Below are 13980 nucleotides of genomic sequence, written 5' to 3'. Positions count from 1 at the left end.
CAGATTGAAAGTGGGGGGGTGGAAAACCATTTACCATGCTAATGGACATCAAAAGAAAGCTGGGGTGGCAATCCTTTATCAAACAAATTAGATTTCAAACGAAAGACTATAATAAGAGATGAGGAAGGACACTATATCATACTTAGAGGGTCTATCCAACAAGAAGATCTAACAATTGTAAATATCTATGCCCCTAACATGGGAGCAGCCAATTATATAAGCCAATTAATAAAAAAATCAAAGAAACACATCGACAACAATACGATAATAGTAGGGGACTTTAACATCACCCTCACTGAAATGGACAGATCATCTAAGTAAAAGATCAACAAGCGAATAAAGGCTTTAAATAACACAGTGAACCAGACGGACTTCACAGATATATTCAGAACATTCCATCCCAAAGCAACAGAATACACATTCTTCTCTAGTGCCCAGTGACATTTTCCAGAATAGATCACATCCTAGGTCACAAGTCAGGTCTCAACTGGTACCAAAAGACTGGGATCATTCCCTGCATATTTTCAGACCACAATGCTTTGAAACTAGAACTCAATTACAAGAGAAAAGTTGGAAAGAACTCAAATACATGGAGGCAAAAGAGCATCCTACTGAAGAATGAATGGGTCAAGAGGAATTTAAAGAAGAATTTAAAAAATTCATGAAAACAAATGAAATGAAAACACAACTGTTCAAAATCTTTGGGATGCATCAAAGGCGGTCCTAAGAGGAAAGTATGTAGCAATATAAGCCTTTCTCAAGCAACAAGAAAGGTCTCAAATACACAATCTAACTCTACACCCAAAGGAGCTGGAGAAAAAACAACAAATAAAGCCTAAACCCAGCAGGAGAAGAGAAATAATAAACATCAGAGCAGAAATCGATGAAATAGAAACCAAAACAACAGTAGAACAGATTAATGAAACTAGGATCTGGTTCTTTGAAAGAATTAATAAGATTGATAAACCCCTGGCCAGATTTATCAAAAAGAAAAGAGAAACTACCCAAATAAATAAAAGCATGAATGAAAGAGGAGATATCATGACCAACAGCAAAGAAATACAAACAATTATAAGAGCATATTATGAGCAACTATATGCCAGCAAAAAGATAATCTGGAAGAAATGGATGCATTCCTAGAGATGTATAAACTACCAAAACTGAACCAGGAAGGAAAAAAACCCAGAACAGACCCATAACCACTAAGGAAATTGAAGCAGTAATAAAAAATCTCCCAACAAACAAGAGCCCAGGGCCAGATGGCTTCCGAGGGGAATTCTACCAAACATTTAAGAAAGAATTAATACCTATTCTTCTAAAACTGTTCAAAAAATAGAAATGGAAGGAAAACTTCCAAACTCTTTTTATGAGGTCACCATTACCTTGATCCCCAAACCAGACAAAGACCCCATCAAAAAGGAGAACTACAGACCAATATCCTTGATGAACATGGATGCAAAAATTCTCACCAAAATACTAGCCAATAGGATCCAACAGTACATTAAAAGGATTATTCACCACGACCAAGTGGGATTTATCCCTGGGCTGCAAGGTTGGTTCAACATCTGCAAATCAATCAATGTGATACAATACATTAATAAAAGACAGAACAAGAACCATATGATCTTCTCAATAGATGCAGAAAAAGCATTTGACAAAGTACAGCATCTTTTCTTGATTAAAACTCTTCACAGTGTAGGGATAGAGGGTACATACCTCAATATCATAAAAGCCATCTATGAAAAACCCACAGTGAGTATCATTCTCAATGGGGAAAAACTGAGAGCTTTCCCACTAAGGTCAGGAACATGGTAGGGATGCCCACTCTCACCACTGCTATTCAACACAGTACTAGAATTCCTAGCCACAGCAATCAGACAATAAAAAGAAATAAAAGGCATCTGAATCGGCAAAGAAGAAGTCAAACTCTCACTCTTTGCAGATGATAGGATACTTTATGTGGAAAGCCCAAAAGACTGCACCCCAAAACTGCTAGAACTCATACAGGAATTCAGTCAAGTGGCAGGATATAAAATCAATGCACAGAAATCAGTGGCATTCCTATACACGAAAAACAAGACAGAAGAAAGAGAAATTAAGGAATCGATCCCATTTACAATTGCACCCAAAACCATAAGATACCTAGGAATAAATCTAACCAAAGAGGCAAAGGATCTGTACTCAGAAAACTATAAAATACTCATGAAGGAAATTGAAGAAGACACAAAGAAATGGAAAAACGTTCCATGCTCATGGATTGGAAGAACAAATATTGTGAAGATGTCAATGCTACCTAGAGCAATCTACACATTTAATGCAATCCCTATCAAAATACCATCCACTTTTTTCTAAAAATGGGACAAATAATCCTAAAATTTGTATGCAACCAGAAAAGACCCCAAATAGCCAGAGAAATGTTGAAAAAGAAGCAAAGCTGGTGGCATCACAATTCCAGACTTCAAGCTCTATTAGAAAGCTGTAATCATCAAGACAGTATGGTACTGGCACAAAAAAGGACACATCGATCAATGGAACAGAATAGAGAACCCAGAAATGGACCCTCAACTCTATGGTCAACTAATCTTCGACAAAGCAGGAAAGAATGTCCAATGGAAAAAAGACAGTCTCTTCAACAAATGGTGTTGGGAAAATTGGACAGCCACATACAGAAGAGTGAAACTGGACCATTTCCTTACACCACACACAAAAATAGACTCAAAATGGATGAAAGACCTAAGTGTGAGACAGGAATCCATCAAAATCCTAGAGGAGAATACAGGTTGCAACCTCTTTGACCTCAGCTGCAGCAACTTCTTCCTAGAAACATTGCCAAAGGCAAGGGAAGCAAGGGCAAAAATGAACTACTGGGACTTCATCAAGATAAAAAGCTTTTGCACAGCAAAGGAAACAGTCAACAAAACCAAAAGACAACCGACAGAATGGGAGAAGATATTTGCAAATGAGATATCAGATAAAGGGCTAGTATCCAAAATCTATAAAGAACTTCTCAAACTCAACACCCAAAGAACAAATGATCCAATCAAGAAATGGGCAGAAGACATGAACAGACATTTTTCCAAAGAAGACATCCAAATGGCCAACAGACACATGAAGAAGTGCTCAACATCGCTCGGCATCAGGGAAATCCAAATCAAAACCTTAATGAGATACCACCTCACACCAGTCAGAATGGCTAAAATTAACAAGTCAGGAAACAATAGGTGTTGGCGAGGATGTGGAGAAAGGGGAACCCTCCTACACTATTGGTGGGAATGCAAGCTGGTGAAGCCACTCTGGAAAACAGTATGGAGGTTTCTCAAAAAGTTGAAAATAGATCTACCCTACGACCCAGCAATTGCACTAGTGGATATTTACCCCAAAGATACAAATGTAGGGATCCGAAGGGGTACGTGCATCCCCATGTTTATAGCAATATCCTTAATAGCCAAACTATGGAAAGAGCCAAGATGTCCATCAACAGATGAATGGATAAAGAAGATGTGGTATATATGTACAATGGAATATTATGCAGCCATGAAAAACAAAAACAAAAACAAAAACAAAAACAAAAAACCCCGAAATCTTGCCATTTGCAGCAACATGGATAGAACTAGAGGGTATTATGCTAAGCAAAATAAGTCAATCTGAGAATGACAAGTATCATACGATCTCACTGATATGAGGAATTCATAATCTCAGGGAACAAACTGAGGGTTGCTGGAGTGGTGGGGGGTGGGAGGGGTGGGATGGTTGGGTGATGGACATTGGGAGGGTATGTGCTATGGTGAGCGCTGTGAATTGTGTAAGACTGATGAGTCACAGACCTATACCTCTGAAACAAATAATACATTACATGTTAAAAAAAAAAAAGAAGATAGTAGGAAGGGAAAAATAAATGGGGGAAATTGGAAGGGGAGACGAACCATGAGAGACTATGGACTTTGAGAAACAAACTGAGGGTTTTAGAGGGGAGGGGGGTGGGGGGATGGGTTAGCCCGGTGATGGGTATTAAGGAGGGCATGTATTGAATGGAGCACTGGGTGTTATATGCAAACAATGAATCATGGAACACTACATCAAAAACTAATGATGTAATGTATGATGGCTAACATAACATAATAAAATTAAAAAAAAAATTTTTTTATTTAAAAAAAAAATAAATATTACACACACTTTATCTTTTTAAATACTAGTTTCTCCTAAGATTAATACCATTAAAAATATCCAGAGCTGAGATGCCTAATCAGCACTCTTGTCTTTTGTGAATGTAAACTCTAGAATTAAATTCATCAAGTCCGTGGGTTGTGCAATTAAAATACTATGGAAATTTGGAAAAGGTTCAGTTTACTCATACTTACTAAAGAATCTTTAGAGCTTCAATAGTACTTGGTAAAGGGGATGAAGTATTCTAAAATGAAGGGAATGGATGGTATATTCACACTACTTCAATTCAGGAAGGGAATAGACAATCAGATTTATTCAGTAATTTCCATTTCTAGCCACTATGTATTTTGTCCACATTATACATACATTAAGAATATTTGCTCAAAAACTAGGATTTTGGGGGCACCTGGGTGGTTCAGTCAGGTAATTGCCCAACTCTTGATTTTGGCTCAGGTCATGATCTCAGGGTCATGGGACTGAGCCCCACATCAGGCTCTGCACTCAGCAGGGAGTATGCTTCTCTCCCTCTCCCTTTGCCCCTGCTCTCTCTCTCAAAATAAATAAATAAATCTTTAAAAAAAAAAATCTTTAAAAATCCTTTAAAAAAAGGATTTTAATTTTACAAAATCTTTCCTGTTGTTTACCTATTTAACAATGACAGCCATAAGACCATAAATGAAATCATCATTATACATGGCTAATTTTGCAAAAACCTTGGACTTGAAGGCAGGCACATATATAAGTAAGTATGAGATCAACTGTAATTTTAAAAAAAGATCTCATTCTCAAATGGATGCCTTTAATAATTGCACCTAGATCAATGTGTTAATTGACTCCATGGGAGAAATCCTTTCATGCTGTATATCAAATCGTCCTGTTGTACCATTAAAATATCTTACCATGTTATTTGCCAACTAGTCCTCAAGAAGGCTGGAAAAAAAACAATTGTACCTAAACAACTTGAATAATATTACAACTTTTTAATGAGTTATATTCAACTAAAATTAACAGGATTTCTACATCTTCCTAAAACCTATTTCTATTAATCCCAATCTTGCTGCAAACACAAAGAATTTCGAAGAGCATACTAAAAAAAATAGACAAGTTCATTTTCATATGTGGTAAAAAGCATCTTTTTAAAAAAGCTCATTAAGGCAGGGATTAACAACTAACTTTTTTTTAAAAGATATTTATTTATTATTTATTTATTCATTTTAGAGCCAGAGAGAGAAAGCACATGTGAGAATGGGAAGGGGCAGAGGGACAGGCAGAGAGAGAAACTCAAGCAGACCCCACACTGAGTGCAGAGCCCAATCTGGGGCTCAATCTCACAAACCTGAGATCACAACCAGAGTCGAAACCAAGAGTCGGACGCTTAACCAACTGTGCCAGTCAGGCGCCCCACAACTATCTTTTCACTTTAATCCTAACCTGTCCCCTTTCATCGAAGCACATGGGCACTTCTCTGCTTTCTCAGTTAGTGCCATTGTATTTTCACAGTAATGTCTCAGGCTAGGGAATTCTGATACCATAATCCAAGAGGCCAAACTCCCATGTCATCAACATAGCTGCCAACGTTCAGAGAACTTGCTCTGGGCATCCTGTTCATTGATTTAGGAAATCCCATTTCAAGAGAATCTTGCCTCATAAATCAGTTTTGATCTTCTCATTCTCAACGTTACCAAAAAATCTTTGGTTATAGTGGCCTAATTTCTGAGTCTAGAATAAACACTCACTCAAACCCTGCATCCTCAACCCACCTGTTTTACCTTTAAATTTCATTAAGCCTTTTAGTACCTTTTCACTGAAACTAATATATCCTAGATATGGTTAGGAAGAAGCATATAAAGCCTCAGGAAATTTCCCAATTAAGTGCAACTTTACTTTTTTGCTTAAACAACCTGCAAAACGTTTTGCCAAGAGTTCAAGGAAACATCCTATAATATAACTACCTTCTGAAGAAAAAATTATATCCATGCTTTAAAACAAATAACATTACAGCAATAACACTGCTACATTAAACTACTTAAACTAATGATGGCTAAGCTATACCAGGAACTTGCTTGGGTTTCATTCATTCATTTATTTATTCATTTATTCAACAAATACCTCTTGAGTGTCTATTACATGGCAGGTCCAGTCTCTGGGGAAATAGCACAGAATACGCAGCAAGACCACTGTTCTCATGGACTTTACAGTCTAATCCAGTAAAGGTGGCAACAAATAAATAAATAACGAAGAAAATATTAGCAAGAATTTTCTAGATGTTGATAGAAAATGGCTGGGAGGCTACACTAGATGGGGCGGTCAGGGAAAATATTTCCGAGGAAGAGGAGGAAATGATTGGGAAGCAGCACTGGGAAACACAGAAGACACACCCACCTTTCCTACAGGGCCTGAGACATGTGGGTTAGCAACAGAAAAAAATTTTTTCCTCCAGAAGGTTCCTGGGAGGTAGTGTTATTGAATGGTAGTCACATTTCAGTCAGGTTTTACAAGAAGGTAAAGAGAACAATCAGAGAATAGGCTGAGAGTATGTGAAATTTACTGAGGAGATCCCGAGTTCCCAGGAGCACAGAGGAAAAGGTTGAACTCGTGAGACTGATAATTTCTTTTTTTATTAAAAAAATTTTTTCGAGGTTAATAAGTAATTTCTGAAGTATTACCTGTTTATCACCTTACCTGTGTTTCCTTTTGCAATACACCAGAAGATTATCAAAAAGAAAAAACACCCGTTCTTGAATATTTCCAGAAGAAATTTTCAATAAGACGCCACACATTAGCATCTCAGTGCAGGTGTCGGTGACGTTGGATCCCTAGGTCAAAAAAAAAAAAAAAAAATGGAGACAATGTTTGATTACTTAACAGAAACTTCTGTGTGTAATTCTACTTCTCCTTAAAAGTCTGTTTGTTTTTATTTCAAGATACAATATATGGACAGAAGTTGAAACACCATAAATATTTATACATTGGATGGAGGTCTCCTTGCCTCCCAGACTCCTGGTCAGTCTGAGCAGATACAACTGTGGCTAAGAGATTCTGTGTCTTCTTTTAGCTTTCTTACACATGTATGCATACATAAACATGGATGATACATGTTACTATGTTCTTTTAAAAGGAGATGATTTCAAAGTGATGCATAACATTCATGTCCCTAGTACTCCTCTCCTTCTCCTCTCTTTCCCTGGTATGGGAAAAGAGTTCCATGGATACATCACAAAGTACACGAAGTTCGCTAAATTTTTAGCGGGTCTCAATTTATTTATCCACTCCTAGGATTGATAGGAAGAAAAAAGAAGAAAATAAAGGGGGGGAAAAAACTATTTAAAGAGAGCAACCTTCCATAGTCTTTTACCCAAGTTAAAAGTTAGCATAGGCATGCTCATTCATTAAATAAGCCTTCACTGATTGCACACTAAGGTCAGATGATTAGTGACAAAACTGGGTCTTAACACAAGCGCTAACCATTGAGAGGAGCCACAAGATGGAAGGAGCCTGAATCGCAAACAGAGGAAAGGTGCACAATGAAGCAGAGCACAAGCATTGGATTGTTGTGTGAGCTGATCAAAAACATCTAATTTGAGCCATTATAAATGTGGCCGTCTATTTGTCTCTACAACCTAAACTATCACAACTAATGCACTGAGTTAGACAAAAAAGAAAAAAAAAAGTTTTATGTAGATAGCTGTTAAGTATGCTCTGCAAGAATACTTCTATTTTCATTATGTCTGGGGATTCTTAAATCCAGGGATAAATTTCTGACTCTTTTTAAACTTAATGCTTTTATTTTTTATTTTTGATATTTAACAATCAGACCATTAATTTCGTACTTCCACAGTAATCATTGATAATAGTTTTTCTGATTGATTATAAAAATTTAAATTATGGTGACAACTGATAACTGTCAATAAGAAACTTCCCAAATTGGAAATTAAACGAATGTGATTGTGTTGAGTGTCTATATTACACACACATTTTATTTATTTTTTATTTTTTTATTTTTTACTAACTTTATTTTTTTAAAGATTTTATTTATTTATCTGTCAGAGAGAGGGGGGAGAGAGAGAACACAAGCAGGGGGAGCAGTAGAGGAGGGGGAGAAGCAGACTCCCCGCTGAGCAGGGAGCCCAACGTGGGGCTCAATCCCAGGACCCCGGGATCATGACCTGAGCCGAAGGCAGACGCTTAACCGACTGAGCCACCCAGGCATCCCTACGTACACATTTTATTTTTTGTTTTTATGTTTAACTTAAGTGTTTTGTTTTATTAAGTTTTTTTATTTTAATTCCAGGAGAGTTAACATACAGTGTTATACTAGTTTCAGGTGGCACAATATAGTGACTCAGCGATTCCATACCTTATTCAGTGCTCATCATGATAAGTGTACTCTTAATCCCCTTCACTTCTTTCACCTATCCCCCCACCCACTCCCCTCTGGTGACCAGCCATTATAAAATATTTTAGATTTAAGACATTTCCTTTCTTTTTTTTCTTTCATCACAAAGGTGGACATATAATTAGAGATCTATTAAAAATTTACACAATTTCATATCCTTCATCATGTGATAATTAAGTAAAAACTGTCATCAAATTTGAATATAAATCCCAATTTCAGTGGCAACGATTTCTTATTTAAATACTATCCCTACCTCAGAAAAAAATTAAGATAGAATAGTATTAAAAATGTAAACAAGGAAACATCACATTGATTCTTGCACAGGGAACTATACGATGTTATGAAAGTGGCTTTACTGGTAACAATTTTACAAAAGGTACAAAATACTTCACCTTAGACTATTTCTCATAGTAGCCCAAAAAAGTAAAGCAAAGAAGCTAACTTATCTTATTAAATGGTAACTGCAGATGTTTTTCTAATTTGCATATTAACCAGTCTTCCAAGTAAGTTCCCAATATAATTATAGGTAGGTATTAGTAGATGTCTTCCTACTTGACAAAAATCTTTTTTTTTTTAAAGATTTTATTTATTTGAGAGAGGGAGAGAGCGAGCAAGCACGAGTGGTGGGGAGGGGCAGAGGGACAGGGAGAGAGAGAAGCAGGCTCCCCGCTGAGCAGGGTGGCAGATGCACAGGGCTCGATCCAGGACCATGAAATCATGACCTGAGCCAAAACCAACTTAATCGACTGAGCCACCCAAACACCCCCATACTTGAGAGAAATCTTAACCATACATTTCCGCCTTGTTTGTGATTATAATCTTTATTAATAAATATAAGAAGAATTTAACGTAAATTAGTATAGTGGTTAGAGGTCATTTATTCCATCCCCTTAAACAGTTTCACAGGAGATATTGTTCAAGCTCTGAAGAACTCACGAGACCTAATGTGTAAAATAAAAAATAGGTATATTATTCTTGATCATAAAAATACCTGATATCCACACCGAATGTTCCCATAAGTATGGCCAACACAATCTCCCTTTGTAAACTTCCTAACTGGAAAGCTGTATTATAATCAGAAAGAATCTGACACAAGTAAAAAAAAAAACTCACAACCAGACAGTCACAGAGGAAAGGACACGATTGCTGACCACCACTGAGAGTTTGACCACTGACCATACCCCGGGGCCTTTTCCCTGTCTTTGTCTTCCTGTGACCTGTCTGCATGTTATTTGAATTGCTCTCCACCGTCAAGTTCTTGTTTGTTCATATCTTTTATCTTGTCAGTGCCACCAACACTTTCTAATGAAGTCACGCTTCCTAATGAAGTCACGCTTCCCAGTTAAGAAAAACTGTCTCCTGTCCTGTGAACAGACTGAATTGAAGAGCAGGGCCATGCTAGCTAGCTAGCTTCCCATAGGTCAGGTGTTGGAGAGACTGAGCACTGCCCGTCAGCAGCTGTATCTTTGATTTCTAATAAAAAAGCCAATTTTATAGCAGGAAGCTTGCTCAGACGGTCGCATTAGACAAGTCAGAGGCATGCCTGGACTATTAGAGGAGGGCCTTCAACAGAACGTATAGATGGGGCTGCAGTTGTTCATTTATATACCAAGAGGAGAGAGGGAGGGAGAGAGAGAGAAAGAGAGAGAGCAGAAAAAAGGTAGGAAGGAAGCGGGGAGGGCGGGGAGGATATCTTGGTGAACTAGACTTAAGAATTAGAGCAGTTTGAAAGCAAAGAGCTAGCACAATCTACCACCGGGACAAGACCATCCAAAGTCTATCTGTCTCACTGTGTGTCTCTCTCTCCTTGCTCTCTCTTTTCTCAGCTTCCACTACAAACAAATCACATTTCTGAATGACTCCTTTGATTCTGTAGCTATGTTCATGCCTTCTAACCAACGTAGAAGGGTGCCTGGGTGGCTCAGTTGGTTAAACGACTGCCTTCGGCTCAGGTCATGATCCTGGAGTCCCGGGATCGAGTCCCGCATCGGGCTCCCTGCTCAGCGGGGGGTCTGCTTCCCCCTCTGCCCTCTTCCCTCTCGTGCTCTCTGTCTCTCATTCTCTCTCTCTCAAATAAATAAATAAATAAATCTAACCAACGTAGAAAAGGAAAATAGTACTTAATTTATTCACATAATTAACAGACAATATATATAAAACTCCCAGCACAATGCCTAGCACAGAAAAGGACTCAATAAAGGCTAGTACAATTAACATTGCTGGTTTTAAAGATGATTTTCTTCTTCAAGGAGACTTCACTTATTTCTGACCTCTGCTGTGGTTCACTCTATGTTGATTTTTATGCTTTAACTCGTTGAAGACAGTGTTATTTCTGATTCTCTAGTTTTTGAGGGTAGACACATCTTGTTGCCTCAGAGAACACTGACTTTTGCCCTGACAAAAAAAGGCCTTCTAGCCTATTCTTGAACACTTCTAGTAAAATTAAGTTCATTCCCTTTTAAGAAAGCTATTTCTTTACTTAGCCACTCTACTTAGTAGAAAGATTTTTCTAATCGTAGAACCAAATTCTACTTCCCTTTCTACTCACTGACTCTACTTCTGCCTCCTGGGAGTAGAGGAATACCCTCTTCATTATGACAGACCTGGCCCTCCAGTATCTGAAAACAGCCAGTACACTTCCCTTCTGCCTTCCAAGCTAGATAACTAGCATTGCTTTTGACCATTCATCCTATGGCTTGATTTGAGAAACCTGCAAGATCCCTGAAGTCCTCCTCTGAACCTTCTCGTTTGTCAGGGTCTCCCTTAATATGGAACACCTCTAGAAGTGAGCACAACCACTCGGATGTGAGCTGGCAAATAAATCAGATAGTGATTTATTTATTTATTTATTTATTTATTTATTTATTTATTTATTTATTTTATTATTACTCCAGTCCCCTACAATACGTATCTTGATACCATAAGATTATATTAGCACATTTATGGCAATCCCATCTTACAATTAATTCAAAGTGCTCCATTAGTCAGCAAAGCATCTCAATCATTTTCCTCTATCGTATACTTAAATAGTTTGACTTTTGAATGATTGAGCAAAATCATTGAGCAAACTCTCAAACCCCTCACTAATATATAAATACATTGTGTTTTGGGGCACCTGAGCCGGGGCACCCACACTCAGTCGGTTAAGCATTTGCCTTCAGCTCAGGTCATGATCCCAAGGTCCTAGGATGGAGCCCTGTGTCAGGTTCCCTGCTCAGTGGGGAGCCTGCCTCTCCCTGCCCACCACTCATGCTCTCTCTCGCTATCTCTCTCTCAAATAAATAAAAATTTTTAAAAAATCTTTAAAAAAGGGGGCTCCTGGGTGGCTCTCCGTTGGTTAAGCGACTGCCTTCGGCTCAGGTCACGATCCCGGAGTCCCAGGATCGAGTCCCGCACTGGGCTCCCTGCTCAGCAGGGAGTCTGCTTCTCCCTCTGACCCTCGTGCCTCTCATGCTCTCTTTCTCTCATTCTCTCTCTCTCAAGTAACTAAGTAAAATCTTAAAAAAAAATTTAAAATTAAAGAAAACCTTAAAAAAATACATTATGTTTAAGTCATTATCATAGGTTCCCATTAGCTCCTAGCTCCTGATCAAAAATCAGAATAAGATTAATTGACCTCTGTGAGGGCAACACTTCTTTTCATAACAACCCAAAGTATCTGTTTAATAATCTATTAATGAAATTTTGTGGGATAATGACATCAAGCCCAACCATCTTGTTATGCTTCAAAGTATATCTCACAATATAAACATAACATCACTCATATTATATTTTACTAAATCCTACTGAGACATTTCTATCACTGAGGTGAGATGTCTTTAATAGTTAACAGCAAACTTTAAGAATTAGTACAGTATCTACCTTTACTATCTTCTACCATAGTAATCTACTATTACCACATGAAATCTCTTCAGTGAATAATTAAATAATTCCCAGAGGACTGCTTATGCAACTTAAAGGAATCTGTGTCGAACATACACATTTGTCTAAAAAACTCCTAAAAGAATGGCCTGTAGCATTTCTCTTTATACCATGTGTATCTCATAGATGATAAAGAATAACCATTGTGTTCTTGATTTACCATGATTGAATCTGTGCATGATTTCTAGGACAGTGGCAGCTAGAAATCATTAAGAATTTTTTAACCACAGATATGCACAATTTTATAAATATTGAAGAAAATTTGACCAAGTGTATATACAGTCTTCTGTATAGTCATGATGTGCCTCTCACTTCAAATCCATCCCAAGTACAAATAGATAATTAATAAGTGTCTCTTTTTAAATAATGCTGTGGCATAGTTTCCCCTCGCTTACATGATAAATCTACCTTTCTCTGTAGTAAAAAAATAATAATAATCTCACAACTTTATCTTTAAAGTAAATGAAATTTATGATATTTTGAAACTACATGCGATTTTTTTTTTCATTTACCTAGAAATGCCAGGAAAGTTTCTAGAGAGTTAGGAATAAAGAAGTCAAGCTACAAAATTCATAGGAGAAATTGAAATAAAGTATGGCTATGAGCATCAGATTGCTAGGTAAGAGTCAGGAGCACTAAAGTCTATGAAAATGACAATGTCAGATGAGTGAACTAGAAAATAACAAATGTGGAAGCAGTAAAACTAGCCAGGCAGATCATCAGAAGAGAGCAAAGCCTCTAGGGCAATGGTTCTCAAAGTTTATAGAGTTTGGGAGACACACTTGATGGGCTTCTTAAAATTCCCAGGTTCAGAGATTGAAACTGAGTAAAGGTGGGGAAGGTCCCAGGTCATTCCAGTAAATGCTGCTGCATGTAGTATTCTGTCAACGTTCCAAGTAAAACTGCTTTGGAGGCTTTGAGTACCTGAATCCAGGTGCTCAAGGGCATAGTACGGCAACCCTGTGACATGGAGATTGAGGTGAGCACAGGTCTCTGCCCGAGGTAGTCCTGACTGCTCCCCAGTGCCCACAGCAGACAGGCGTTGATCATGTTAACATGCTTGCAAATACACCACATGGTCACCTGTGGTACATTTCATCACTGGTGAATATTCACTTAAACCTGAATAATGTGACATAACTAGTTAGTATTTTATCTTCATTTTGAAAATCGATGCTCATTTTTAAATCTAGAAATCTATTCTCTGGAAATCTGTATTTAGTCATTGAACAACCATGTATGATAAACGCCTTTCTCAAGATGAATACTAAAGTCAGGCTTTTAACATTTCTACAACACACCAAACAATGTGTTAAACATTTTCTCCTGGTATAAATCTCTAGCAAGTTGGCTTCTCTGTTCGTAAAGTTTTAGGAAGAAAGAGGGAGAGAGAGAGAGAGGGAGGGAGGGAGGGATGGGGGAGGGAGGAAGGAGGGAGGGAAGGAAGGAAGGAAGGAAGGAAGGAAGGAAGGAAGGAAGGAAGGAAGGAAGGAAGGAAG

General features: G+C 37.8%; 1 protein-coding gene across 8 annotated transcripts in view; it reads right to left on the bottom strand.

The window, feature by feature from the left end:
• The window catches only part of PREX2 (phosphatidylinositol-3,4,5-trisphosphate dependent Rac exchange factor 2), a 285788-nt gene that overhangs the window by 183783 nt on the left and 88025 nt on the right, over positions 1–13980 (bottom strand). For all 8 annotated transcript variants that reach the window (XR_004680417.1, XM_035011286.1, XM_035011287.1 and 5 more), the window contains exon 7: positions 6847–6980. Coding sequence is in view for 7 of the 8 variants with exons in the window: in XM_035011286.1 (XP_034867177.1) it covers positions 6847–6980 (134 nt within the window). In the remaining variant the exon portion in view is untranslated. The remainder of the gene's footprint in view (positions 1–6846; positions 6981–13980) is intronic.

This window comes from Mirounga leonina, unplaced genomic scaffold (genome assembly GCF_011800145.1).
Source record: "Mirounga leonina isolate KUSES-001 unplaced genomic scaffold, KU_Mleo_1.0 Mir_165, whole genome shotgun sequence".
In the NCBI taxonomy this organism is placed as follows: Eukaryota; Metazoa; Chordata; class Mammalia; order Carnivora; family Phocidae; genus Mirounga; species Mirounga leonina.
This window is presented reverse-complemented; position numbering and strand designations above follow the sequence as displayed.